Source organism: Tetrao urogallus (genome assembly GCF_951394365.1).
Source record: "Tetrao urogallus genome assembly, chromosome: 13".
In the NCBI taxonomy this organism is placed as follows: Eukaryota; Metazoa; Chordata; class Aves; order Galliformes; family Phasianidae; genus Tetrao; species Tetrao urogallus.
Window position 1 is genome coordinate 9,891,830 of NC_136826.1, and position 27,764 is coordinate 9,919,593.

General features: G+C 45.0%; 1 protein-coding gene across 1 annotated transcript; it reads left to right on the forward strand.

Moving 5' to 3' along the window:
• Positions 1–27,494, forward strand: SH3BGRL (SH3 domain binding glutamate rich protein like; the record flags this gene model as incomplete). The annotated part of the gene is made up of 4 exons (XM_079542110.1): positions 1–45; positions 20,456–20,641; positions 23,625–23,705; positions 27,462–27,494. 4 exons carry the CDS (start codon positions 1–3, stop codon positions 27,492–27,494), a joined length of 345 nt encoding a protein of 114 aa, XP_079398236.1.
• Between the last annotated feature and the right edge of the window lie 270 nt (positions 27,495–27,764).

Consider the following 27,764-nt stretch of genomic DNA (forward strand, 5'->3'; position numbering starts at 1 on the left):
ATGGTCATCAAGGTGTACATCGCCTCCTCCTCCGGATCCACGGCGGTGAGCAGCGAGGCGGGAAAGTTGTAACGGGCTGAGGGGGCCCATCCGACCGCATCGGCGGTGCTTCTCTTCGCCGCCTCCATCCGCGGCTGTCGTGTGACACGGCGGGGAGCGGCGGGCTGCGGGAGGGGGGCTGAGCTCAGCGCGGGGACGGCGAGACTGCGGGGAGAGGGCAGCGGGGAGACCGTGCTGGAGCTGTCGGGGCCGGGGCCGGGGCCGGGCTTAGGTAAGGGCTGGGGGCAGTTAGCACTGGGTTTAGGTAAAGGCTGGGGCTAGCTGGGGCTCCGAACCGCCACAGGTGTGCGGAGCTGCCCAGGGGAAAGCTGCCCGCCCAGCTGAAGCAAAACCCGCATCCTCCTCACCGCGTGGCTCCTCAGCCCTTGGCCCCGCACCGTCTGAGCATCAGCATCCTGCCCTGGGAGGGAGATCTGTTTACTGCAACCGGTGCTCACGAATAACATGTCATTTCCTTCGCGATTTAGCAGCTTGCTTTGTGACTTCTTGCTTCCCTCTCCCACTGTTGGACTGTTTTTAACAGTATCAAGTGGATAGCACGCTTTGGCTCTGTTCTGCACCGGAAAGGCAAAGCGAACTAATTTTCTGTTTCTTAGTTTGCTATGGTTTTACTCTTGAGGTTCATTTCTGAGTTGTGTTAACCCTCATGTCAGCACTGGGTTCTGATGCTCTCATACCAAATGGTTAATGACGATGGGCGTGTGAGGCTACTGCCTGAGCAGCTGCAGCTTCTTGCCCTGTGGGAGTACTGAGTTTTGTTTTCTGCAGCCCCAGCACGCTGTCGGCATAGCTGGCTCAGAAGACTGTGTTTTTTCAAAGCTAAGTGAATGAAAGAAAAAAAAAAAAAGTGGGAGTCTGTGCCTAGGATCAGATATACCTCAGCAGCAGCATCCCGAAAGTTGTCTGATTTCTTCTGTGTGACCTGCAAAAAAGAGACTCGGAGCCTAAAATCCAAGGGATTTATTGCACTGCATGAATATACAAGAGACTTTCAAAATGCCAGTGAGTGCCGTTAATGATCAGTGACTTTTGCTGCATGCAGATAGAATCTAAGCTACAGGTTAGCAGTGTTGCTGATACTTCTGTGAACTTCTAGAGTAGCCACCCAAACTTTCAGAGGCCAGCAATGTACAGGAGGAAGAAGCACCACTGCCCATTTCACCAAATTCTCCTTCTCTGGTTCAGTGCAGTTGCTGATCTGTGATCTTCAGCAGAAGAAATGCTGTGTTGGTGAGCTGTGGTGTGGTAGCCCCTTGTTTGACTCTGTTGGTCAGCGGCTGAGCCTTGCCACAGAAGAGAGCAGAGAAGTTCATGCCTCGGATGACGCTATGCTAACAGTCCTTGTGTTGTCTTTGTTACTCTCAATGTCAGCGCTAACATCAACATGCTGATGATGGAAAACTGAAGATTACCAGATACACATCTTGAAAGAGTCTTGACATCCTGAGCAGGTAGTTTATGAGAGAAATCAAAAAGAATTTCTGCTGGCTTTATAGAAAATAATCTTATAGAGGGAAAGAAACAGTCATTAGCAAATAGAAGAAGTAATTCTTTTCTCTAACACAGCTGTTAATAGCTTTTCGGTTGACAGGCTTTGCTGCTGTAGATTCTTATCAGTGACCTCTTAATGGCAGTTATTGATTTTTGGTTTGTGTAGTGGTACTAAGCTCCAGGGAGATGGCCACTGATCTTGATCTCAACTGCATTTTCCTGTTTTTAAAATTATTGGCATAGTAGTTTCTGCGATGCTGTCTTATCTTGTGAACTGTACATTTCATGAGACTCAGTGCTAACTTTGTCCCAAGTTTTAGGCTCCCTCATGCATCCTTGACCCTGGAATTTGGATCTCAGCACTGGCGTGTTTTGTGTTTATGGAATATGAGTGTAACAGACTCATAAATACCAATTTTATTACGTATGTATACCCAGGTCTAAAGTGACTGCAGCTGAAGTGATGTCGAGCAGTGAGCAGGACTTGCGTGTTCTTGATTTGCTGAATGCACCCAGGGTGTTTCTGTTGGCCAGGCTCAGCCGTGTACCGTGTACCTCACTGGGTGGCTGTTTTCTTTCTGCTATAAAAATTTTAATTGATTCTTGAACTTAAAGCAAAACAGAGAGGCACCTAACTGAAGAAGAAGTCTCTGATTCACATGAAATGAGGTCAAAGGGAATGAGTTATTTGTTCTGGGTCTTAAAATGAGCTATTAGTGTGTCAGTCTCTGCTTGGAGAGCCAGCAGAGTCTTACCGGGATCCTCAGGGAGTGGATCAGAGGATCCACTGAACCAAATCAGAGTTGTTGTCATTTGCTAACATCAGCCCTGTAAGCCAGCTCCGTCTCACCAAGAAGGCTTTGTTTTGCCAGCAGCATCCCATGCACTGTTACTTTGGTTTCCTTGAGTAAAAACTAGAAACAGGAGGAAAATCACCTCCTCTCCAGAAAATGATGACTTGTTCCTGAAAGTTGTTAAAGCATTTGTGAGGCTCTGGATGCATTATATCAGCTGCAGGGAAAAGGGATTGAGGCAGCTTTGCACCTTGGAGCCTTGGGCTGTCAGTCTGGGAGGGTGCCCAAGTTTTGTGGTCTTTCACTGGCAAAGCAATACTTTGTTCTGCAGTCAGTTTTGCATATCACAGCTTTATAACTGTTTCTCCAAGGCACTGTTCTCCGTAGTATTTTTATTCAATGATATGTGTCTGTGAGGAAAAACTACCATATGCTGATGATGTCTAAGCAGGGGCATATCAGAGGTACATGTTGAGGAGTTTCTGGTGATGTACACTCTGCTGGTTAATTCCTCTGTACCTGTGTGTTGTGGTGCTTCATTATGGGTGTCACAGCCCCAAGGGTGGGTGCTGAGCTGCCTGTTCTCCAGCACGAGGAGTTGGTGAGTACACAGCCTTATCTCTGCTGTGATTCATCGGTTGCTAAGCCCTGTGTTTAATCATGGGTTTTGCTGCATACCCTGTACGGTAAAGGTGACTTTGTGTGTGTTGTGGTTTGGTGCTGCACCTCTCAGAGGCAGAGTTAACTGAATGTACCTGAAGTTCGTAGTTCAGGAGTCTTCAGCTGAAAGGTGCCCTTCTCCTTTGATCTTTCTGGTTCTGAACCACAAGCTGGGCAATGGAGCACAGGTGGCTGTAATTATGGAGATGAGCTGTAGGCACCAATGTGGGAATGTGCACGTGCAGCTCCTGTCCAGGAGTCTCAGTGGCGTGCAGCCAGAGTGAACAGCATTACCTAATGTGAGCCAGTGTTGGAGGCCACGAATGTGAAACAACAGGCACAAATGCCACATTCAGGAGCACCCAAGCATTGACTTGAATGGGGATTGTGCAAGCTGTGAGACCGAATTTGGCTACAGACTGCTATTCAAATCCTTTAAGAGACAAAAGGAGGAGAGGCCGAGGAGTGATTGGCATTCTAGCTCTGTGAAGAAGTAGTATATAGGGACTGAAGAGGGTGAATTGCATCAGCCTGTGATTTTCTCCATTTGGGTTTTTCTTTCTTTTTGGGTAGGAGATTGCCCCATCTCTCCTCCAGTACCAAAAGAACTTGCATACTTCTCCATGAAGGCAGCTGCCTTACTGCTTTTATTGATCTCGGGTGGAAAGGAGCCAGCTGTTGAAATTCCTCTCACTGTTACAAGCGTGCATTTGTTGCCAGTAACTGCCAGCATTGCTCATGGTGCAGTCCCAGAGGACTGTGTCTGTTCATAGGGTACCCCACTGCCAGCTGCAGTTCTGATGGCACATGGCTGGTTCTTCTCACTTGCAATGAGTTGTGATTGAGCACAATGGCCAAACCAAGAAAATACTATCATTTCCATGTTATATCATGGACTCCCACTGTTAAGAATGACTTTAAAAAGGAGAGGAACCTTGAGTTTATTTTTTCATTCTCAGATTAAGGGATGGGAGGGTGTAGAGTTTTGTATTTTCATATTGTTTTCTTGTTTGGGAAAAGATTGAGGTCATTTCCTCCTCACCCACCAGGAAATGGAGAGGAGTGCGGCCTGTCATCTGGAGCACGAGCACTGGGTAACAATGGTGCCTGCTCTTCTTTCCTCCCATGTCTCCTCAAGAAGCACAGAGGCACCTGGCAGTGCTGGGGCAGCAGCAGGTGGTTTGAGGCAGAGCAGCTTTGTGTGAGACTGGGAATGAGCAGAGTTGTCTGCAGCCAGCAGCTCTTGCCTCTGTGTTCAGCAGCTCAGGGCTGTGGGATGGCTGGTGAAGCTGCATCATTCTTCTGAAGCAATCCCCAGAAAGTAATAAACAGAGAAATGGAGCTTGTATAAAGACGGGTATTTTGCATTTAAATATCTCTGGGGCCTTTTCTCTCTTCTTGTCTCAATAAAGGTACTACTGCCCTCTGAGAAGATGAATGAAAGCTACGTGCTTTCTGCTCCTGTGCTGTCGTACTGCCGTGTGGTTCATGAGCAGAATGGTGCCACAGCCACGGCACTGGCGTTCCTTGCAGCCAGCATCTCAGCACGAGGTGCAGTAAGCACACCTTCTGCTGCACTCGTGTTCATGGTTACAAAGGTGTTATCGAAGCTCTGGTGCACATGGTCACGTTTGTCAGCCCAGAAGCTGTGAGCAGCTGCAACACACATACTAGAATAGCTGGCAAATGTCTGCTTAAATGCTTGGTGTGTATCACTGCTGTTAGTAGAAGGGAGTACTGATACAGGTCTTTTATAGATGGTTGTGTATATAATGCAAGTTCAGGTGAAACCATGTAACGTGGGAAAATACGCTGTGTGTGTATTTTTAAAATCAATCTGACAGGGGTATACAGAGGTTTGTGATACTTTGCACATATTTTGTATGCTGTGGGTGAGAACTGCCTCATTAATAGGTTTGTTATTGATTTTAAATCCTTTGTTTTATGAACTTCATATGCATGAAGTACTTTGTTGGATATCCAGTGATACCACACTTCATCTCTCCCTCAGAAAGAATGGTATGAATTGCTCTGAGTCAGAGCTCTCAGGGTAGAAGGCAAAATATGTAACATGAGTCTAGGCAGTCAGCTAGGATCCCTTCCGCCTGCCTCCCGGCTGTCTCTTTTTTCAAGTCATTGTTCTAAACTCCAGATAAGTCAAACATTTTTCCTAAAATATTGCATTCAAATCTTTAATGGAGCCAAAGATTAAATTGATTGCAGTTGTTGCAAAAGTTCTAATGTATCAAAATAAAAAACATTCTACTGCACTTAAATAAAAAGTGTTTTCTGACAATGTGAGTGAGATTGAAGTGATGCTTTGCAGTTGTGGCTGGAAAAGGCTTTTTGTTAAGACTGCATGTGGCTGTATATGTCAGGATGACAGTGTTTATGTTGGGGCAGTGTGTGAGGATTTTGCTGTCCCTGGGCAGGCTGCACTGGCTCTGCTGGCTCCAGGGGCTCAGCACCCAGGCAGGATCTGGGCAGCCACAGGTCAGTGCTGAGCACTTGCATTTTTTTAGGAAATATTTGCAGAGCTGTACGAGAAACATCTCCTGTCCTGAGACATTAAGGTTACACTCAGAAAACTGTAGAAGTCAGTGAATTGGCATGCATACAATGAGAGGAGGATGCCAAAGAGTCTCTGCAACATTGTTATTACAGCTTATTCCTCCCAGAGCAGGGGGAATTGGGGAAAGAGGAGACAAATAAAACTGAGCAAGTACTGATAGACATCAGCTGTTCAAGATGGAAACAGAACAAAATTTTTTCCCCTATATAATAAGAAGAAGGTCTAAAGATGATCCATCACAGCAGGAGAGGAGAGAGCTCTGCCTTATGATGCTGCTCTGAGAGTCTGTAGCGCTGAGCTCTGCAGCTCTGCTCTGAGCTCTTGGTGCTGGGCAGGCACCAGGCTGCATTTGTCATGCTGATCTTCATGACATCCAAGAGCACATCATTTTCAGGAGGCCAACTGAAGAGCCTACTAAGAGCACTTTCAGAAATTCAGAAGGCAGGGAGATGAGATTCAAGTTACTGAGAGAGAATGCAAAGGATCAACATCAAACTGAGCAAAGCTGATTCTGACAGCTGAAGTAGACAGCTTCGTCTTGTTGGGCTTAGTTTCCCCTGTGAGAAGTGGATGTGTGGATTGCTTTAATTAGCTATCTGAAGGTTAATTTTGTTGGGGCTCCTTTTGCATGCATGAGTACTGTAACATTTGAGATACTGAAGGCACTCAAGTGTGAAATTTTAACTATTGCCTCTTGAGGAATCTCCTGTTTGGGGTGCTGTGGTGTCACAGGCAACAGGATTTTGAAAAGGATCTCAGGAAAGTTTGGGAGCTACAAATACCTTTTTGGGCTGGACAAACTGATGTTATCTGTTAGATTTCCCTGACAGGTGTGTGGACAGATGCAACACAGGGAGGGGAAAGCCATGCTGCTGAGTTCCTTGGAGAAGAAGCTGAGCACATGAGTAAGGGTGATCCTTTTCCATGAGGAAACCAAGCCGCCATAGGATAAGATAAAAGGGTTTTTTTTTTGGCTTACATAATTGATTACACACCAGTTATATAAAGCAGATAACAATTAACTTTGCAACATACAGGCAGTTCTTGCAATATACAGAAGTTAGGAGGGGGTGCTACAGAGGTCTGTGCTGATCAGCATAATCAGAGGCAACCCAGAAGGAGAAAGCGAAGGGAGGGAGGCTGCTGGTGAAGTTGCATTGCAGCAGAGCAGCCTCCTGTGCCTGTCCTGTCATCAGGATACACGACCACAGTGCTGTGCAGTGCTGAGCTTTAACTCATACTGCTTAGCAGAGAAGTCCTGGAGCCGAGCTAGGTAATTCTACAAAAATACCATAATAGTGGTCATAAAGAAACAAATAAAATACCAGCAGTTTTTAGAACCAGTGAGAGCAAAGTGTAAAACAATAACACTATAGAAATCTAAGGTCTGTATCTCCTTTAGACTGGAACAGTCTAAACGAACAATAAAACAAAGTAAAAAGAGAAAACGAGAAAGGTAATGTGGTCACTGTATGAGGAACAACCAAATAAGGGAGAAATCTGTAGCTCAGAGAGGACTGAGAAGGTTATAGAGAGATAAAGTCACATCCGGCGTAGGAGAGCAATGAGGAAGTGGTGGTACGTAACTTTTTGTGACATAACAGAACTGGGGAGAGCGAAGGAGACTTGCAGGTGGCAGGATCAGGATAAATGGTTTGCAGTGTCTGACGATGTGCAGTGCTTGACAACGTGCAATTCACCAGAGAAACTCACTGCTAGAGAATGCGTATGGCAAAAATTGCTTGGGTTCAGGAAGCAATGAGACAAATTAAGGAGGAAAATCTATTATAGTTAATAGTTTAATAGCCCTTGATTACTACACCTCTGACTCAAAGCTGCGTGTTATTTGCGTCTGGGAAAGTACAACGTGGTATTGCCCTGTGTGCTCTTGTCTGTGGTGTGCCTTTCCCTGGAGGAGGCAGGATATTGGGGCAGACAAGCATTGGATCTGACCCAGCAAAGTTCTTCTGTTCTTGGATGAAATTGGCTCTGCTCCCAAAATTACGTTAACAGTTTGCATTTGAAGTATCAAAGAATGTGTCGTCCAGGAAAAAATGTTTGGTGGAAGAAAATGCATGTCTTTGTTTGGAATGTGTTGGTTTGGTTTTGGTTTGGTGGTTACTACAAAGGCTGTAGATCTAAAAGAATGGGAAGGCTCTGGATACTTCAGTGTAACTAGAAATATCCTTTGGGTTGTGAAGGGATTTTTTTATCTGTTTTGTATTCAGCCATACCACTGTGATTAAGATCTTAGCTCCTTCTGCTTTGCAGACACTGAGATGCTTCAAGAGACTGTAGATATAGGAGGAACTTTTAACTGTATTTGTCCCCTGTATCTTAGAAACAGAAAGAAAATAGTGGAAGCTTAATGATAAATCTCCTCTTGGTTTTCTTTTAAAGAACTGCAGTCCAGCTCAGCAGCTGAGGATAGGGCTGTAAGAAACATGGCATGGAGCTGGTAGTTATATGGTGGCAGTGGGCAGACACTGATCTCAGTACTTGGGTGCTGGGAAAGACTTTGCCTTAAGAGGATTTGTTGTTAGAGCTTCTACTTTATGTTAGAATGAAATGTTCCATGGGATCCAGGTTATGACTGGGGCCTTAGTAACTAGAGGAGTGATAGAATCATGGAGTGGCTTGTTTTGGAAGGGATGTTAACAACCACCTTTCCATTGAGGTTTTGCATAATACTTGAGTGTGACTGGGGAAGGGTTTCCATGATCGAAGCTAGAATTTCTCCTTCTTTCCTGGGCTCTCAAAATGTGCCTTTCAGCTACCCAAAATGTACACAAGAGCTCATAGGAGTGTGTGGCTGGTCATCTTGTCTTGCAGCAGGTCACCCATCTTAGCATTTCTTATACAGGAAACATCAGTGTTTGATGATACAGGCAGCAGGTGATTCCAAAACCATCATGATTTTGCAGCATGAACAGCAGATGCTGATATACATCATTTTTAGACCTAGACAGTAAGGTAGGTTTGTCAGAAATCCCTACTGCTGTAGGTCAGAATAAATTGGCAGGCCCTGTGTAAACAGAAACAGGCAGCCCCTGGGGAAAACAATAGTAGTTTTCACATAAACCCACACTTTTATGAGAGTAGGAGTTTCCAGGCAGGTTTGTACAGCACATCTGTACTCACCTCATGGGATGACCATCTTGCTGTGTTAATGGCTCTGGAGGCTTGCCACAGACTACAGTGGGGCAAGGTTTTGCTTTAGGAAATTCTTCATGCTGCTTATCTGAGGTCACTCCCATGCACGTGGTGAGAGTTTACTCAGCCACAGCAGCAGCTCCAGAGCAACCAGCAGAATGGGGGAGGAGCAGAATAACACGATGGATGAATTAAAAATCTACCCCAAAACTTTTTCAATGGGTGTGGATAGAAGTGAAGTTCTGCCAGAAATCATTTATTGATAAAAGATGTAGGATTTTGTTTTCCTTAGGGGAAATGCAATACATATATGTAGAAGTACAAAGGAGGCACAACAAAAGGGGCAGGTTCACAAACTTGTATGTTAGTGACCCGATAATCCTGATTAGAAACTGGAAATTCTTTTCCGCCCTGTAATGCAGATAAGCACACGTCTCATGGTTCTGGTGGCTAAGTCCATGAAACCTTTGTGCTTGAGAAATCTTTCTCTAAATTTGTTTCCTTTCATCATGTCAATTGAGCAATCTTTCTCTAAATTTCTGTTTCCTTTCACCAACTCAGAGTGTACCGGGAGTTAGCCACAAGAGCCTTCATCTAATCTGCAGAAGGCCAAGGTTTGAGCTGTACATGTGAAAATATGGAAGTCAGTCCATAAGGCTCCCCCAGGGTCTGCTTCCTCTAGGAATTCACACCTATATAAACTGAGGAGCAGCTGGACCGACAGCTATGTCTTCCCCATAATAATTTGAGACTGAAATTAGCAGCACGGAAGGCATTAGGATAGCCATCACTTCCCAGTGCCAGCAGCTGAGCATGGGGCTGAGCCTGAGGAACGACAGGGGAATAAAGCTATTTTGGCTGCTTGCCTGGGTCTGGAGAACTCCATCCTACAGCAAATAACAGCTGGGACACTTAGTCTTTCAAAAAATAAATGCAGTTCGTATTTGTCTTCGTGTTTGCTTGTGGTATGCAAATGCTAGCTTGCACACTGGCAAAAGGAAGTTTGTGGTTTTTTTAAAAATAAAAAAGGCTGATACTGCAGTGACAGGAAGGCTCTAAAACCCCAGGGCAGGCAGGCTGGGATGTGGCCATGGCTGTGCTGGTGGCTATGGCTGCACGGCATGGGCAGTGTTAGGTGTGGGCTGGAGATGGCCGCCCCCCATCAGTGTGCAGTACTTAGCCAGTGGGTAGCAATAGCTGTTGAAAAATGCTCCGTTTTTTGCATTCCTGTAAAGGAAGACTTGAGAATGTTACCTGAGCAGTGCCCTGGATGGCAAAGCTGCAGGTAATAGAAGCAGAAGTTGTCTGAGTGTTGCATTGCTCTGGGAGCTGCAAAGCCAGTCTTTGTGAGCTTTCTGTTTATCCCCCTCTCTCTGTGCTTCAAGACAGTTTCTAAAGTTACATATAAAAGTTAGCAAATCTGCTTTAGAATAAAGAAGGGACTGTGGGCAGTGGGTCGATACGCTCTCAAAAGCAAGCTGCAAACTAGCAGTGCAAAGCACTGGTATTAACACAGGCATTTGTTTGCCAGATCTTTTGCCTTTTGGCGCCGTGGTGTGAATGCACCAAACTGAAGTTCTGTTTTGGAGTAGCCTGACTCTTTTTGGAGAGAGGAGGAAAACTTATTCTTTAATCCATAGCTTTCCTCTTAATCCTTCCTTCCTTTGTGTTATGATAGTTTGGTATTTCAGTTCAGGGGAAAAAAATGCTTGCTTGTCTTGGAAGAATGTATTTGTTTTAATATAGCTATTTTGATAGCAGTCATCCAAAAGACTTCTATGCTCAATGGTGCCTCTAGTATATGAGTTCTTTGCAGACAGAAAGTAATACAGAACAGAAGCACCTGGATTTAGAGTAGGGATCCCTAAGGTCGTGCTGTATGTCTTCTTAAAGTAAGCTTTATTTAAAAATAATGAATACCTGGCAGTATAAAGGCAGTGAAGCAGCAATTAATGCTGTAAACTTTTAGTCTTGTCAGTTAATTTAGTCTCCCTGTGTGCTAAACTGTACAGGAAATAAACCTTCCTTTTATTGCAAGCCACAGGAGCCTCATGCAGTGCTTCTCTGTGCTCTTAACTCATTTGCTAACCAGAGTTCTGCTCTAGTCAGGCAAATGAAATGTCAAATGTTTTTCTTCACTCTTCTGTTTGCCATAGATGGCTCCTCATCACCAGCACAAATGCACTGATTCAGAAAAATAATTACATTAGCAGCTGTTTCAATAAACAGCCTGAACTGCACCCTTCTACTGTTTATGGTGCTGGCCCTCAGGCTGTCTTCTTGGGCTGCTTCTCCAGCAAATCCCAGCACTGCGCAGACACAACATTTGCAGCGTAATGACGCGTGACCTGTGCTGTTGCACCTGGTGGGATGCTGCAGACACCAGTATTCATAGACTGTGGCCGCTGCCAACATTCAGTGAGCTTCCACAGCCTATCCTGGAGCCCTCTGTGAAAAGAAACATAAGGGAGGATTGTTTTGGCTTTCAGGGGGAGATGGGCTGAAAAAAAAGCAACAAACCAGCTTGAAAGCTGAGGGTGGTGGTGAGATCCAAATCTGCAGGACTGAAGTTCTGAAGTTCCTGGAGCAGAGTCAGTTTTCAATAGCACCCAGAATGCCTTTTTCCCCCCATTTTTCTCAGCCATTCTGAGTACTTTCCAGAACCTAGCCTAGCTATTTGTCATGTTCCAGGGAGTTTTCTGCAGCTCTTGTGATATTGAGCCTGACTGTCTCATTGGAGATAAGCCTTGTGTGTGCTAAATTGCATTATGGTCGATGCATGCAGCCTGTCGGTGAGACTGGGCTGTGGTGTATTTGGTAGTATTCTACTGCTTGTAGAAACAGCCCAAATTAAGTCTAACCCCATTTTCACAAGAAATAAGCAATGATTTGGAAAAAAAAAAAAAAGAAAAAAAAAGTAGTATTATTGCTGACTGTCTGCTTAGGAGAGGAAGCTTTGAGATACAAAAGCTGCGTTCAAAGTTACGTGAGGAGCACGTGACAGAGGTAGCATAGCCTGAAGAGTTTTTCTCTTTTCCTTATTGTGGAATTTCCTATTTCCTGACAACGTGCTGTGCTGCAGGTAACATAGAGAGGCTAAGGCCAGGTGCTGAGGCTGCAGAGATGTGTGTGGTGTCCCAAGGAGTTGTGCCAGGAGGAACAGGACTTGCAGGCTGCCTGCTCACCTTCTTAGGGCTGCCCTGGCACCCTGGGCTAAGTGAGCAGGGTGGGCATAAAGTGCTCCATTGCTTCCAGGGTTGGAGGAAGGACTGGGAGAAAGATGTGGGGGGCCTGGGTCTCCTCCAGCCTCCCTGAGGCTTGGACAAGCACAAATCCAGCTGTGGGATTTGCATCGATTTGTCTGGAATGCTTCATCCATGTCCAAGAGGGAAAACCACGCGCAGTTTCTCAAGGCTTGTAGCTCCGTGCTGTTGTGCCAGACATCTGACTGCAAACAAAAGCAGTGATTAATGAGGGAAAATTCAGAAGCCGTGACAACAGGTTTGTTTTTAGACTTCTGCTTTCTTGCAAACCATAAATTGGTCAGATCAGTGGGACTGCTGGAGATGCTCTGGCTGAAGCACCATGAACTTGTTCCAGATCCTGGGGCACTTCAGTTTTTTTTAAGCAGGCATTTCTTCCTCCTGGGCAGCCTTGGAAGCCTGCTGATGGCTGCAGAGCACTGCAGTGGGCACTGAGTGCATCTGTCTGCTCTGCCTGGCATTCTCACAGCTCTGACGCATTGAGATGTGCAGCAGTTAGGTTGATTTTATACCCTTTTTTGGGAGGAGCAGAGCTGTTTTTCTTTCCTTTAACCCCATGTGGAGCTTTGTTGCTGTTACCAGGGGCACGTAGATGTTCAGGAGAGTACAGTCTGCCAAGTTCCAAGTCTGCAGCACAAAACAACTGCATGTAATTAATGAGGAGTTCACATTGTGCCACTGCTTATGCTGCATTAATGGATAACCAAGATAATGGAGCCTGTATTTCCACCGTAGGAAGCTGTCTCTCTGTTGGTTTTGGAGCAGGCAAGCAGTTTTCAGTCTTATAAAAGTCAAATGCCACAAAATTGACTTAGAAAATTGCCAAAGGTCAATTTATTTTGTATTGTGATGGTGGTGTTTCTGTTTTGAAGAGGACAACTCTGGATGCTGCAGTGATCTGTGGAAGGTGCCAGTGCACAAGGTTGAGGCTCTGGCTCTGCAATACATCGATGTTCCTTTACATTCTCATCTAAAGTGAGATAAGGGGAGGCTTAGCACTGGCAGCTTGGCTTTGCAAGATATATTAATTTTGGCCTACTCCAGCTGTCTATTCACAAAAGAAATGATTAAAAAAAATTCCTGATATGTGAAGATCTGCACCAAACAGAGCAAAGACCTGAGATAGGGATGACCTGAGGCCACAGTACAATGTGCATATTGCTGTGGGACGAGACGCTGCCATGTCCCCCGGCTCATTTTCTTCTCTGCTCTGTGCTGGTGCAAGCACAGAGAGCTGCATCCAATCACCAGATATCCCACCGTGCTGCTGGTGCTTCTGGCACAAATTACGGGCAGGGGGAACTCGCTGGGCACAGCACGCTGAGAAGGGGACCGAGCAATGCTGGGGCATCCCCCATTTTCCAGATCTCCTTTTTGAGTGAAGTGCAAGTCTAACGCCTTTCCAGATCAGAACTGCCTTGTGCAATACTCAGCTTCATTTGCATGTCACCATTTTTCTCTTCTCAGGCTGACAGGCTTTCTAACAACAGCACACATGCTCTGGGGTTTGGGGCCTCTTCTAATACCAGAAACCTAGACTCCCAGTGCTCTGCTGTGTTAGTGCATCTGCTGCATCCCTCCTCCTTTTGTGAAAATGGAGTGAGCATCTCTGATCACACCAGTAAATTAATTCTGCTGTACAAAAGCTTCCAGCTCCTTCCTCTGGAGTGTGTTACCAGCCTTTAACTAGGGAAAAATTTTTCATTAAAAATGTGGGACATATGAGAGAAATGTAACACAATAACCTACTTCATATTTGTGGTAAAGTCTTGAAGTGATGCTTTTCTTGTAGTATTCTAACAGGCTGTGGCTGCTGTGGGGAATAGCGTTTGTCATCCCGACTTTTGCATTGCTCCCATTTGGCAACTGTGACTCTTTAAACAATTTACAGGATGAATAAATGCATGTAAAGCAAGCGATGGGCCATGGCAGGACAGAGAACATGAGACTAGTGGCCAGTAAACCCTGTGGGGTGGCAAGTGAGGGGAGAGTAGAAGGAGTATGCTCAGTGCCATCCTTCTTTTCCTTGGATCCAAGAAAGAGAAGCAAGATTTCCTTCTGAATGTGGTGGCTTCAGGAGGAAAAGGGTTGATTTTTCTCAGACAGAGTCCATTTTCATTTCCTGGAGCAAAATCTGAAGTTTATTAAATGGTATTTTATAAACTGTGCTCAGGCCTTTCTGTTGATGGGATATTCTGTGTGTCAGAAACCCAGAAGCAACACAACAGCCCTCTGAAAAGCAGGTATAAAAGGAAAAATTAATTCTCTGCCTGCTCTCCAAGTGCTTGAATATTATTTGTTAAGAACAGAATTTCATGCAGGATGTGCTAATGTATTAATCCGTAAGGTGCCTTCATAGAAAGTAAGCTTAAAACACATTAAAAAGTAATCAGGGCTTCATTAGGCAGTGCTTCTGCAGCTGCTTTCTAGCAGCTGAGGAGATATAAATAAGGAAATGTTACTTGTCCTTGCACCTAAGTAACGGATGGAGGAATCTGCTGTGGGCTGGAGGAAGGGAGCCAAGCAGTTCTCTGAAGTGATGCAGATGTGTTTATGGCATTTTAGGGTCTTTGTTATTAGAATGTGATAGTAGAACAGTCTGATTTCTGTCTGATACAAAAATGGTGACACTTGGAAATCCTGCTGCGATGCAAAGCTCAAATCTTGCATGCGTTTGAATGAAAGGAGTGATGCCTTTTGGTTCTAAATATTTTAATTGCTGATACCATGCAACGCTGAGAAAAGCACCCATCTTCCAGCTTCACTTCTGCCAGCTGCCCATGGCACAGTTAAGGGCTGCTTAATGTGCTCCAGCTAGGCTCCTGTGGGGGGCTTCATGATCTCAGCACTCTGCATATAAGGATGAATAAAATCCAGTGCGTCCAGAAAAGTGCCTTAGGCCCTATTGGGAATCCCAGTCTCCAGGACACCATGGCACGCCATGGCGATGCTTGTGTTGGTATCTTACTCTCCTGAGAGGAATGAAGCTGTCAGACACACTGCAGCCTTTTGGCTTGGGTTTTGTTGTTGTGGGATTTAGCAAATTTTTAGGCATTGGTGTATTGAACGAGTGCACTCAAAATGGCATCATAATCCATAAAAGAAGCTTTTATTTTTGTTCTCACGAATCAGCTTTTCCCCTTACATAGTTTTCTATAGTTTCTGGAGAAAGTTGTCTTGCTTTGGAAAGCAAGGACTTCACTCCCTGTTCAAGCTGCGTTCTTGGCTTGTGGAGGCTAACCAGCTGTGTAGCATGGTACCTTATGCCTGGATCACACCGTGTTGCAAGCAGACTGTGTGCTTCCGGATGCAATGCAACCTTTAGTTAGATTGCAAAAACATTTCACTAGCTCAGATTTTTCCCTCAGCCCTGCACTGAGTGGTGGTTTTGCATCTTTTCAGTCCTGGACTTTTTCCTGCTTTTATCTAGCATCCTCCAGAGCCACGGGTGAGAAGCAGGAGCTCAGAGGTGAGCTGCAGCCAAGCTCTGGGCTAGTGTGCAAGTTGCCAGTGGGGAGAGCAGCATCCATACAGGAGGCTCTGAGTTGCTGAGACAAACCACATGAAGGCAGCTCTGCTGCAGCAGCTGTGCAGGACACGAGCTGATGTGCCCTGGGCTTTCCCAGCATGAGACAGTCAGTACATATGGAGCCAATCTGGATGCTGCCTCACTTCAGGGGAAAAAAAAAAAAAAAAAAGAAAAAAGAAGCGCAAGTACAGCATGAGCTTTTCCAGCCTCTTGTGTTTGGTTTAGGTCATGTAAGTTCACGGTGGTTTTGCTGTATTTGCCCTCAGTTTTCTTCCTTACAGACCAGTAACTGAGCATTGGAAAAGATAATGATGGCATTGCTACATGTCATGCGTGGCTTAAAATAGTTAGAGTAAAGAAGTGGTTTGAGTTCTGTAATGATAATTGCGCAGACCTAAAAATAGGTGAATGTTCTACCAGGCAGAGAGAAGTAAAAGAGTGGGACAAACCACTGGGAGACTCTTCAGAGACATCCTGCAGAGCTCTCTTCAAGCACTACTGGGCTGTAGGGACCTGCAGTTCTCAATCCTCTCACCACAGCTGATGGCAATGGTGGCCAGCAGCACCATCGCAGCTGGCACCTCTGATTTGTAGCTAATAAGGGGAAAGAACAACTGGCTTGTTCCTGTGAATAAAGAAAAGCAAACGACAAAAGCTTTATACAAACCTTCAGGACCTTCAGTATAACAGCACCTCATGGAGTCCAGGAAGGAGCCTTGTCAGAAGTATTCTGTCTGTGGAAGGAGTCCTGCTGCAGTGTCCTGGGGTGGAAACTCTCCAGGAATCCCCAGTATTTAAATGCTTGGGTGAGCTGCCTGCTGGTTGGCTCCTGCCAGGTGCGTTGTATGGGAAGGCGCAATTGGAAGTCCAAGCAGGATTGTTCTGCTGGCTGGTGTCTCCTTGGCTGAGCTAGAGGAAAGGTCTGCTGTTTGCTGAAGGCTTTCATGGTTGTACTTTTCCCGTTCACAGCTGAATTTGAATTTCATCTTCAAAATGCACCAGTTTGAATGGGCAGTTCGAAGATCTTGAGTATGACTGCAGACAGGAATGTCACTTGTTGGATTGAACTTTTCACCTCACGGTACAAACAGATATGCTGTATGATATAAGGAGTGGCCCCCCAGTGATGAAGCAGCTTGTTTAAAACCAGCAGTGCTTTGAAATGCAAACCCTTCCAAGATTTGACTGCTTTTTCTTATCTCAAATTCTGGCGGAACCCCAAAGGCTGGAATCAAAAATAGTAAAAACCTTTTAAAGCGGTTTTTATCTTTAAGCTAAAATGAGAATTGTGCAAGATCTAGTTTCACTGCAATGTCTTTGCTCTCTGGTGTCCTGGTGCTGGTTTGGAAAATGAAATAAAACCATGAAGCAGCTGAGAGGTGGACAGGGGCAGTGCAGGTAGGGGCTGGAACTGATGATAGAACCATGGCCGAGAACTTAATAAGAAAGCTTTTAAATTCCTTTAAATCCTCACAACAGCACAAGAGCCACATGGAAGTAAGTTTGCAAAAAAAATGTAGCTATTTATGTGTGTTTTCCCTGCATGGAAGCAGGGATCCATGCCCGCCAAGCAGCAGGAACGCCTCGTGCCAGAGCGGCAGAGCCGAGCGGTGCCAGCAGCAGCGGGAAGGTCGGCGTGGGGCCGGCCCAGCAGCGCCCAGACTGTCAGCTTACTTTGGGTTCCTGTGGTCCAGAAATAGATTTCCAAAACACATCTATTGTCCAGCAGGGAGTTTATTTATAAACTGAAGAAATAGCAAGACTTAAAAGCAAAATCCTTCTTGGCCAGCAGTGCAAACAAGACTGTTTTGTATGCTTCTGTATACCAAATAAGACATTTCTTTGAAGCTCTTTTCAGTAATGTGTTTCAAATAGAAGTTTCCTTGTGGTGGGGTGGTGCTGGTCCACCTTGCGTTTGGAGCCTGAGGTCCCCAAGCATTGCCCTGTGCTCCTGTGGGACCTGCAGAAAGAAAGTTCCAGCAATCCTGGTCACCTTTTATGTCAGATTCTTCCATTTTCCTTCTGCTGTTGCAAGCATTGTGACTGCTTTCATCAAAGAACTTATATGGGCAGCTTGTTAGCATCTTAGCCCAGTGCTGTCAAAAGTCTGCTGATCTGGACAAATTGTCTTAGGTGAAATCACTTCCTTGAAAGTGAACTAAAATAATGTGAACATATTTTTACTATATTTGGAAGTGTTTGTCAAAATAACCAAATAGCCTCGAATCACAAATCTATACGTGTCTTGGTCAGCTGTGGTGAGAGTGAGTGCTGGATACCAGCTTGGTAGCTGAGTTGAGAAGCAGGGAGAAAATGGAGTTTGGCTTGAAGTGCAGCAGAAATGCTGCAGGTTCCTTAAGGACTTAAACCAGCTTTGTCCTCTGTCTCCTTGTCTCCTTCCTGTTTTATATTTTTTGGTTACATCTTCTGTGTGTGTGCATATGAGTGAGGAAAAAATGGGAAGAAACAAAAATATTTTGATAGTGAAGTGTCGCAGTATTTTGTGGGAAGTGTTGCCCATTTTGGAGTTAAAGTTCCATTTTTGATGGACTGCCATTTGTTGGACAGCATCACCCACCTCCACTCCCAGCAGCCTGACATGGCTTCTGTGTTACTGACAGCATCCGCTGCTGCACACTGGACCCTAGCACAAAAACACTCACTTCTGGTGAGCATCCTGAGGAAGGACAGTACTTGATCATAGTCCAAAGCTGCTCATTTTCATGGTGTATTTCTATGTGTGTTCTCTGTTGAAAGGCTGATAATTCATGGCTGGCTTGTAACTGCTGAAGAAGGTGCCTGTGCTCCCACAGCTCCACGCTCCTTCCCAAACTTGGGCAGCAGGAACCATCTCCAGGCTTCTGTCCCCGTGCTGTGTGTGCCCATCTGAGTAAGACAAAGCACCCCGGAGCGGCGGCAGGCGCCTGCTGCTCTGTTTCTGGTGCTTCCCTCCCAGTGATTCTCCAGTGCCTGAGATTAATGGTGGTTTTCTAAATAAAATCACAGTAAATAATGCACTCTGGCAGCCGTGGATGCTGTGTTTCTGGAGCATTCAGTGCTCTGTGTTCCTCTTGTCTGAGGAGCCAGGAGGGGGATGTCCTGTGAATCTTCTAACTCATTTCCTCAGCCAAAAGAAGAGGGTTTCCATGTGCGTCAGCACTAGTTCATTCTTTTCAGGGCATTCCCACTGCTGTGGAAGGAGAATTGTCTCCTTTGCCCATAGATGGGCAGTGACCAAAATGCTGCCCTTGCCTCCTGCACAGTGCTTTTAGCACAGCCAGCTCCACTAGCTGCTCTCAGACCAGCAAGGAGGGTCACCTGCAGTCTTCTGAGCCCTGAGCTCGAGCCCTGCTGTGCTACCTGTGGCTGGAAACAGCCCCAAGCCTGCCAGAGCCACACAAAGCTGGGGGGATGAGCAGAGGGGGATAGCTTACAAGTTAAGGAACTGAGAGTAATGAGAGTTGGCTTGAACTGTAATTCACAACTGGTGGGAAATGGTTAATTGAAATGTAATTAGGGAGAAAAACCCCTCCGTTTATTCCCAGGTCAGCATGTGGCCTTAAAAACTGAGTACTGGCAGAGCAGTTTACAATTACAAAGACCTTTCCCATATTCTAGTCCTGTGGAAGGGTTTATGGAGGAAGTGCTGGCTCTTTTTTCTTTGACCTTTGTAACATGATGGAGGAAAACTTTCCCTGACGGCCCCCTCCCGCTATGACTCTTGTTATTAAAGGCAAATGAGGAAATCTCTTACCAGTAAATCTGAGTGTGCTGAGAAATGTTCTTATGTGTCGCCTGTAACATGAATGACCTCCTTGGAGCTGTATTAACTCGTCCATTTTATTTATTTTTAGCCACGATGAAGATCTGCTAGCATGCACAGCTATGGTGCTCGAGGGTTTGTACTTACATTAGGTGCACTGACCCCTCTGGGAGGAGCCGTGTGGGCTCCTGTAGGATGGATCATCACTCTGCATAGAAAGGGGTGCTGGATGCCAGGCAGTGCCACCGCACATCGTCTCTGGGGTTGCAGGGTTCTGCTCCTGCATGCTGCTCCCTCCCTACAGCCATCTCCCACATGCAGAATGCAGAGCAGCTGGTGGCCAGAGCTGGCAGTGGCACAGCATCAGCGTGGGGTGCTGCCCAGGGGCCTCGCTGGGATAAAGCTCTGTTTGCAGTGAAGGGAGAGCAATGTGAAGGGAACAGATTTCCCATTAATCCTCATTTTTTCATTGTTTGCCAGGATGTGCATGGTTATAATTTCCTTTTTGGTGGTAAAGTCATGCAGAGGAAGAACAGAGCACAACAGAACATCTCTGCATCAGGAAGTTAATTATTCAAGTATGACAGTAATAAAAACCACTTTTCCTGTAAATAGCCAGCATAGTCTTTGCTGCAGAAATCCTGCTTTTTGCTGAAGTTCTGCTGCATCCATGTGGGATCTCTGTTAATAAGGATGGGATGAGATCTCTGTCTGTAAGTCCATATGTGGGTTAGGGGCATGGAGGGTGCAAGCTGCACGTTGCATATCCACCAGCAAACTTCACTGCTTCTGTAGTGCAGTGTTCCACGAGTTGGCTCAGCCAGCACAGCTGCTGCACAGGGACTGCTTGCACCTTTGGTTTAGTGGAAACTTAACATTGGCAGCACTTGGCATTTGCAGTGCGTATAGAAGCAGCCTTTGTACTCCAGCCTGTTTGGTCATACAGGAACCAAGCTGAGGGATTCCTTGTAAAGAAACCTGTTCTGAATTTTTTGCTGATGATGAGAAATGATGAAAAGAAACTTTTTTTTTTGCTAAGAATTTCTGTACAGTTTTCATTTTCAGTCTGTTTTGCACTCCCTTGTTCTTGTATCGAACCCTGTATAATCGGCAGCAGAAATCACTTGACTGGTTTTATTTTTCTCTTCCTCCCTTCCTTCTTTGTGACAGATTAAAAAGCAACAACAAGATGTTCTAGGCTTCCTGGAAGCCAACAAAATAGAATTTGAGGAAAAGGATATTGCTGCCAACGAGGAGAATCGGAAGTGGATGCGGGAGAACGTTCCTGAAGACAGGCGGCCAGCCAGTGGGAACCCGCTGCCACCCCGGCTCTTCAATGACAGCCGCTACCTCGGGGTAAGGGACAGCCTCTGGTCCTCTCCTCGTGCTCACCACCGTGCTCTTGCCCTGCTGTTGTCATCAGCAACCCTTAATTCTCACCAAGCTAACACTTGGCAGAAGCCTGGTAGTGATACATCGACCTGTCGCAAGTTCAGAGAGCTGTCCACGTGGGTTTTGCATGTAGATTTCAGATAGCTCCAGTCTGTTCCTCTCCAAAAGACTTCTGGGGTGATGCGACCCATGTCAGTACACGAGTTCTGTGATCCTTGGGATGACTTTTTATGCTGTTTGCAAAATGAATGCAGCTGCAGTCTGCTTACTCCAATGCCTTGAAAAGATTAAAAATCGCACTGAGAATAGAATACTTCCTTGTAATTATTTTAATGCTTGATCAAAAGTATGCTGCCCTGCAGCACTTCTACACAGCAGGCCATGCTTGAATGATTATTAGATTAACTGTTAATTTTATTTTTAAAACCTAGTATCTTCTGAAAAGAGCTCACAGTATGGATTGATTTCAGCTGTGTGTTCACTTCTAAGTCATTTTGCTGCCTGGTCCTGAGCTGGAACATCTGTCATTCACATCTGCCAGTGTTGAACCTTTGAGAGACAATCCTGTGGCCACTGGAAGAAATGATGCCACAGTGCACCACCATTTTTTCTTGCTTGTAATAAAAGCAGAACTTGAAACAACATCCAGTGAATTAACATACCACTCGGCTTTCAAAATTTTACTGACTGGTTTTGACATGGAAAGGGTTTGGTTTGGAGTGACAAACATAATGGTTGATAGTTGTCTGCAACCAAAAGCTGAGAAGAGACTAGTCATGAAGAGCTGAAAATCTCAATTATCTATATTTAAAAAAAATAATTCTGTACCAGTAGGAAGTCCAGTTGCAGCAGAATCACATTTCTCCTTTGGTATGCAGAGCTTTAGATAGCAGATGACTGTGCAGTTGTCCTTGTTGCCAAATTCCTGCTGCATTGCTGCAGGTATGCAGTAGAGCAGCGCTCTACTATGCAGTTGGATGGGACAAGAAAAGTTTGCACAGCTAAATCTGGATGTTTGTGTATAGGAGATGCTTCTCATGTATCCCCAGCTGCAATCCATGAGAGTTTTGCAGTAATTTTGGGGAAAGAGGTGTACGTACTTCAGGCCTATGTGTTTATTTCATTCCTAAAATTTTGGCTGATGTCACTTCGAACTTTTGAAGTTCAGTGAATTTGTGTAGCTGAGTTCGAGTTACAGTTTTGCTTTCAGAAAGGCAGAAGTTAATTCTGTCTACATACCTTTTTGTCCTTATTTGATCCTCCTCAAGCATTAACTTCTCCCTGTTTCATCAGATGCAGTATAACTGGCAGCAGTATGAGCAAGCTGAGTTTTACTGGCCCATTTGTGGCAGGAAGGCTGTAATTGTAGGTGCTGTCTATCACCAGGCTAGCACAAATCCTGCTCCTTAGGCACGGGCATTCCTTTCCTAGTGGATGCTCCAAAGCAGCCTGCTAAACTATGCACAGGCAAGATAAATAGCTGCTTTGTTATCAAGCAGCTCCAACACATAGCTAGTGCTGTCAGCAGAAGGGCCTCAGGAGGATTTAACATACTCATACACATTTTTATCAAACTAACACCTGAGTGCTGTGTGTACAAATCAAGCAGTAGCTTGACATCCCTGATGGGGGTTGGACTCGATGATCTCTGGAGGTCCCTTCCAACCCCTACAATTCTGTGATTCTGTGATCACCAGGCTTTTCAGACCCTCTGTTCCCTGTACTCCCTCTGTTCCAGCTGCAACAGCCTTTGGTGAGAAGCACCCCAGCTCTGAGCACACTGCAGGTCCTACAGCATTTGCTGTTTCTGCAGGCGTGCAGAGCCCTGTGCCCTTAATGGCAGCTCTCTGACTGACTTCAGCCCATGACTGAGCCTGCTCTGAGCTGCTGACTCTCTGTGGAGTTTCCTGCCAGGACTCCTGCAGCAAAACATTCCCCAGTAAAGCTGGAGAGAGTCAGCACTGTTGTTTCTGTTAGAAAGGGAGAAAAGGCAAGGCACAGGTCAGACGTGCTGCATTTGGAAATCAGGGAAGTGTTTGGTAACTCGGACAGCAGTGAGCTTGCACAAACATTCTGGGTTCCTTTGGCTGGTGTTTGGCAACAGCTCTTGGCTGAGCCACAGTGTGGGGTTTTTGCTTGCCATTTCCTCGCCTAGCAGACAACTAAGCTGTGTTGTTTGTAATCCGCACAGAATTGTATTCTATCTCAAATAGGAAAAAAGGCAAAGAAGGAAGCATGGGTACTTTTTTATTGCTTCATTTTAACTTTAATTTTCTTGGGAAGTGGTTGTGTGCATATTTAGAGCAACTGAAATGCACTGCTTAATACAGTACCAAACAGTACAGGGCTGAGATGTGCATTTTTTTTACTAGGCTCATGCACTAACAGGGCTTATGCTGAAGCAACATCTGCCTGCACTGAAGTAGGTTGGTTTTACATTAGTCTCACCTGACTTCATTTGTTTGTGTAGGCTAATCACTAAAGGCAATACGTGGGGAGAAAAGGTGAAGTCTTAATTTACAGGTTTAAATTTAACTTTTGACAGGTATGAGGGTTCATGTCCATAGCTGCCCATTACTGATGAGTAATTAGTGGCAACTATGGGTATGAGTGCTTCTGATGCCAACAAAGAGTGAGCTCACCTGGTCCTGCGGGAGACAGACCTGTGACAGCAGCTATGGATGTTGTCCCTTTGGGAAAGGCTGAAGCACCTTGCAGCAGCATCTGTTACTACAGATCCCCAAATTCCCAGTCACTTTTCAGACAGTACAAACCCTGCAGCATCAGTGCCAGTGATAAAAGCAGGAGATGACACGCTGATGTCTGCATTAGGCTGCAGGAAGCAATTTGCTCAGTGTGGGTTGGGTAACACCCCAAATTGAGCTCTGATTATTTCTGAAAAGTAGTAACTACTTTGTTTTGTTTTCCCCTGAATCCCATCGTGAAGGATTATGAAGCTTTCTTTGAAGCTCGAGAGAACAATGCAGTATATGCATTTTTAGGCTTGACTGCGCCACCTGGTTCAAAGGTAGGTGTGTACATTTACCACAGCCTATACTTTATACCTTGTTCTTTTCTGCTCATGGCAGGATATTTTACGTGTTCTGAGGGTGTCACAGTGAATCTACATACTGGACTGATATTCACTGTATCCACAGACTGGCTTTCAGACTTTAACATCACAGCAACACAGTATGTGCTGCTTTATTTGGAGAGTGCTGTGTTCCCTGGAGGTATCTTCCTTCCCCTCCTTTTACCAGAAAATCTGTGCTCAGTACTGATGTCCTTTTGGTATGCTCAGTGTGGAGCCACCCTGCTTTTTTCCAACTTAATGGAAATGCTTTTGTTGGTTAAAGAAAAACAAAACAAAAAAAGCTTGGTAGAGTTTTTCACTAGTATATTTGTCTCTTACTGTGGGACTTTTTTCCAAATTGCACACTCTGGGGAAAAAGTGAAAGATCAGCTAGTATTTGCACTGAGGAATGCATTGCAATCTGGATGAAAAGATACTGCCACACACATGAAAAGAATTATTTCAATTCAGTGTAAAACAAATAAATAAATACTTAAATCATGTAGCCTTAATGTACTGAAGTCATAAAGCTTTGTTTTGATCTAGGAAATACAATGAAACCAGAATCACCGTTTTTGAAATAATGTGCTCTTATTGCAGAGCAGTTTTATCTCCAGCTTGTAATCTGAAGCCTTGTTTTCCTTGCCAATTACAAACTGGATTGCTGCTTTGCCGACTCAATGGGCTGGAATTCTTCTTTTGATTTAGATAGGATGGGACAAGCCTGCTTTTTACGTTTCATTGGAGGGCACCAGGATCCTCCAGGTCACTTCCAGCTTTCTTGTTCCAATGGATAAACACGCCGTTTCCTTTCAACTTTATTCATGTAAGAGTTGAAGGTCACACTGTGTGCATCACTCAGAGACCTAATTTTAAAAGAGGATGATGATCAGTTAGTATTAAGCATTAGAACTTGCGGGTCAGACTGAGACAGTTTTGGGCACCAAACTAATTTCTAGGGTTAATTCCACTAATGAGCAGTGTAGTAAGGAAAAAGCTCTGCCTCTTATGGAGTTTCAGAGAGCAAACCCTGTGATACGTGCCCCAGCACGATGCATTGCTGGCTTCAGGAGGCCAGCTCACACAGTGCAGTGCGTGTTTAGATCCTGTTTATTTCTCAGAACGTCTGCACAATGTTGCACAAAAGAGTGAGCAGGACAGAACCAAGGAGAGGGAAGGCGTGCAGGAAAGCCTTTGCATTTCCTCTTACCTGTGAGGTCTGGGAAATGCAGCTGGTGCCATAACGAATCAGGTCACCTGTCTCCACAGCAGTTACAGATGCTGCTGCTTACCTAACCTGCTAGATTGCTGTTTTGGCAGAAACAGTCTGTGTGGCTGTTGGTTGCTCAGATTTGTCCTAGGGGGAAAAGATGAGTTTTAAACAAGAGGAGCATTAATGCAGTTGTACTCTGCTGGATTCTCATATTATTTGCTACAGCTTGCAGTATGAGCTAATGAAGATAACCTTTGCATAAGTGAGTTTGTACCCCGTGCTTCATGCAGTTGCTCTGACTTTTGGTATCCATCTTGAAATTACATTATGTCAAATCAAGCTGATTGCCTGTGCCATGAAGGAGGAACTGATTTGTTGATGCTGCAGTTGGTATTTACAGGATGGCTGTAATACTGTAGTTAATGACCTTGTGTTGCTAGATAAAGTGAAAGGAGTCTGGGATCAACCTGTGTACCAGCAAGAGAAGGTCTTGGCAGCAAACCTCCATTACATGTCGTTAAGAGAGATTTGGAAAGGTGTTTGAATACAAAGTTCCAACATTAATGCTAAACAAAATTAACAGAAGCTCAGAAGTGAGCATAGGCGATGCAAGTAACCATTTGCTGAGCCCTGGTGTTTGCTCCTGGAGATGAGAGAAATGCTCGGAGTCTCCTCCAGCTTAGCACTGCCTTAAAAAAAAAAGGCCAGGTGTCACTTCTGTACTGCCAGCAACTGCCTAATGGAGTTGTTAGAAAGCCAAGAGATCCATCTCCTCTTGTTTCCATTCAAAGAGCTGCATGTCTTCCAGGCAATTTACACCATCCTTTTTTTTCCCCCAGGTTTTGTTGTCCTTTCTAATCTTCCCTGTTTTTTCACCTGCTTTTTGTGCTGCAAACTGATGGGCTGCCCTTCCACGAGTGCCATGGCTCGCTAACATCCCGGCTCCGCTCTGTTCCATGGTGTTTGTGCAGGGAGCAGAGCAGGGGAGCAGAGCTGGCATACAGTGTGGGGCCGTTCCCACGGCCTCAGGCAGGCAGCAGCACACTGGGATGTGTGTGGCAGTGTGCCAGCAGAGCCAGCACAACCCCTGAGTGATAATGGAGATAAGTGTGGGACTGCTGTCCTGCAGGCTGGGGTCACTGCCCACATCCCCTCTCTGATGAGTCTTACAGGCTTCTGAGAAAGTCCTTTCACAGTCCTTCCTCCTTTTATTTATTTACTTGTTTATCATACTGTCTCATTTTAATGATACTGTTGAGACTGTTATCTTCTGGAATTTTTGTGCAGTCACCAAAGCAAACAACTCAATTACATAAAAGCTATGTTTAGCAGATTTCCTTTAAAACGAACGGCACACTCCGCCCTGAAGTGAGAGCACGATGACTCTGTTCATCGTTCTGTGGGCCATGTTGCTGCTAGCAGGTAATTCAATTAATCTTCACTCAGAAGTACGCAGGCAGAAACCACTTTCAGGAAAAAAATCCTTTTGCATTTCTTCTATAATATCATTCTCTCACTTCTGTGGTGACTGTACAAAAAAACAAAGAGTGAAAAATATAGGCTACCATTTTTTAATGATCCTCCTGGTGTGTACCAGTACATGTCAGAGATGAACTGGTATGCCTGCTCAACTGCTTCAGCTGCTCCTTGATCTTCCCAGGTAACAGTGATACTACAAGCACTGGTGGCCTCAAGTTGCACTGAGGAGGTTCAGGTTGGATATTAGGAAAAATTTCTTCTCTGAAAGAGCGGTGAGGCACTGGAATGGGCTGCCCAGGGAGGTGGAGGAGTCGCAGTTCCTGGAAGTGTTCAAGACACATGTGGATGTGGCACTGAGTGCCAGCAGTCCTGGTGCCAGGACAAGGCCCACTGCCAGCCCTGGGTTGGAGCTCACCTGCAGGTCTCCTTCTCTTTGACTTCTCAGGCTGCTGTGGAGGGCAAACACTAAATGGTGGTTTCTGGTTGTTTGGTAGTCTTTAATTAGAGAAGTAAATTATGTCTCTTCAAGGCTTTTTTTTCCCCCCCCTTTTTTTTTCCCTTTATTCAATGTAAAGTTTTTAATGAATATATTATATATATTAATATATATGATATTGTCATTTGTCTGTAGTTTTTCAAATAGTCACTGATCTCAGTTCTTGTGTCCTAACAATAAACAAGGGACAACTCATTATATCTGTTCTTACTCTGTTTAAACTTTCACAACTGAAGTTGCTCTGTGCATGCATAGCAGAACGGTGAGGAATGGGAACAATGCGGACATTTTTTTACGAGTCCTGCCTGAGCTAGGTCAGAACTGGAGGTGAAGCCAGTGCCTTATGTGACTTCATGTAACTGTGGGCAGTAGAGATCCTTTGAGTTGGGTTCAGTGCTGTTCAGTTCTTAATCACAGACAACTGCATTTTTTAATGACATATGTTGCTGCCTAACATAGGTTATGTGTACATTGCTATCTTTCATAATGTACTAATACATGTATTTCTGTTCTGCTGTTTCAGGAAGCTGAAGCACTGGCAAAGCAACAAGCGTGAATTTCAACTGCCTTAATGTTCTGTAAAGGGAATTTCCACAGCTTTTTATAAAATAGTAAAACTGTCTCTGCTTCAAGAAATATAGATGTGATTTCTAGCAATTGATTGGTGCTTGCAGCATTCACCATACATAACACAAATTTGAACACAGGATGAAAATGTGAACATAAAGGTAGAAAGCATGGGTGTACTATTACGAAGTTATAAGCATAGGAAACTGAAGCAATTGGACACGAATGACTTTCACATAGTTTAAAATGTCTTGGCAAT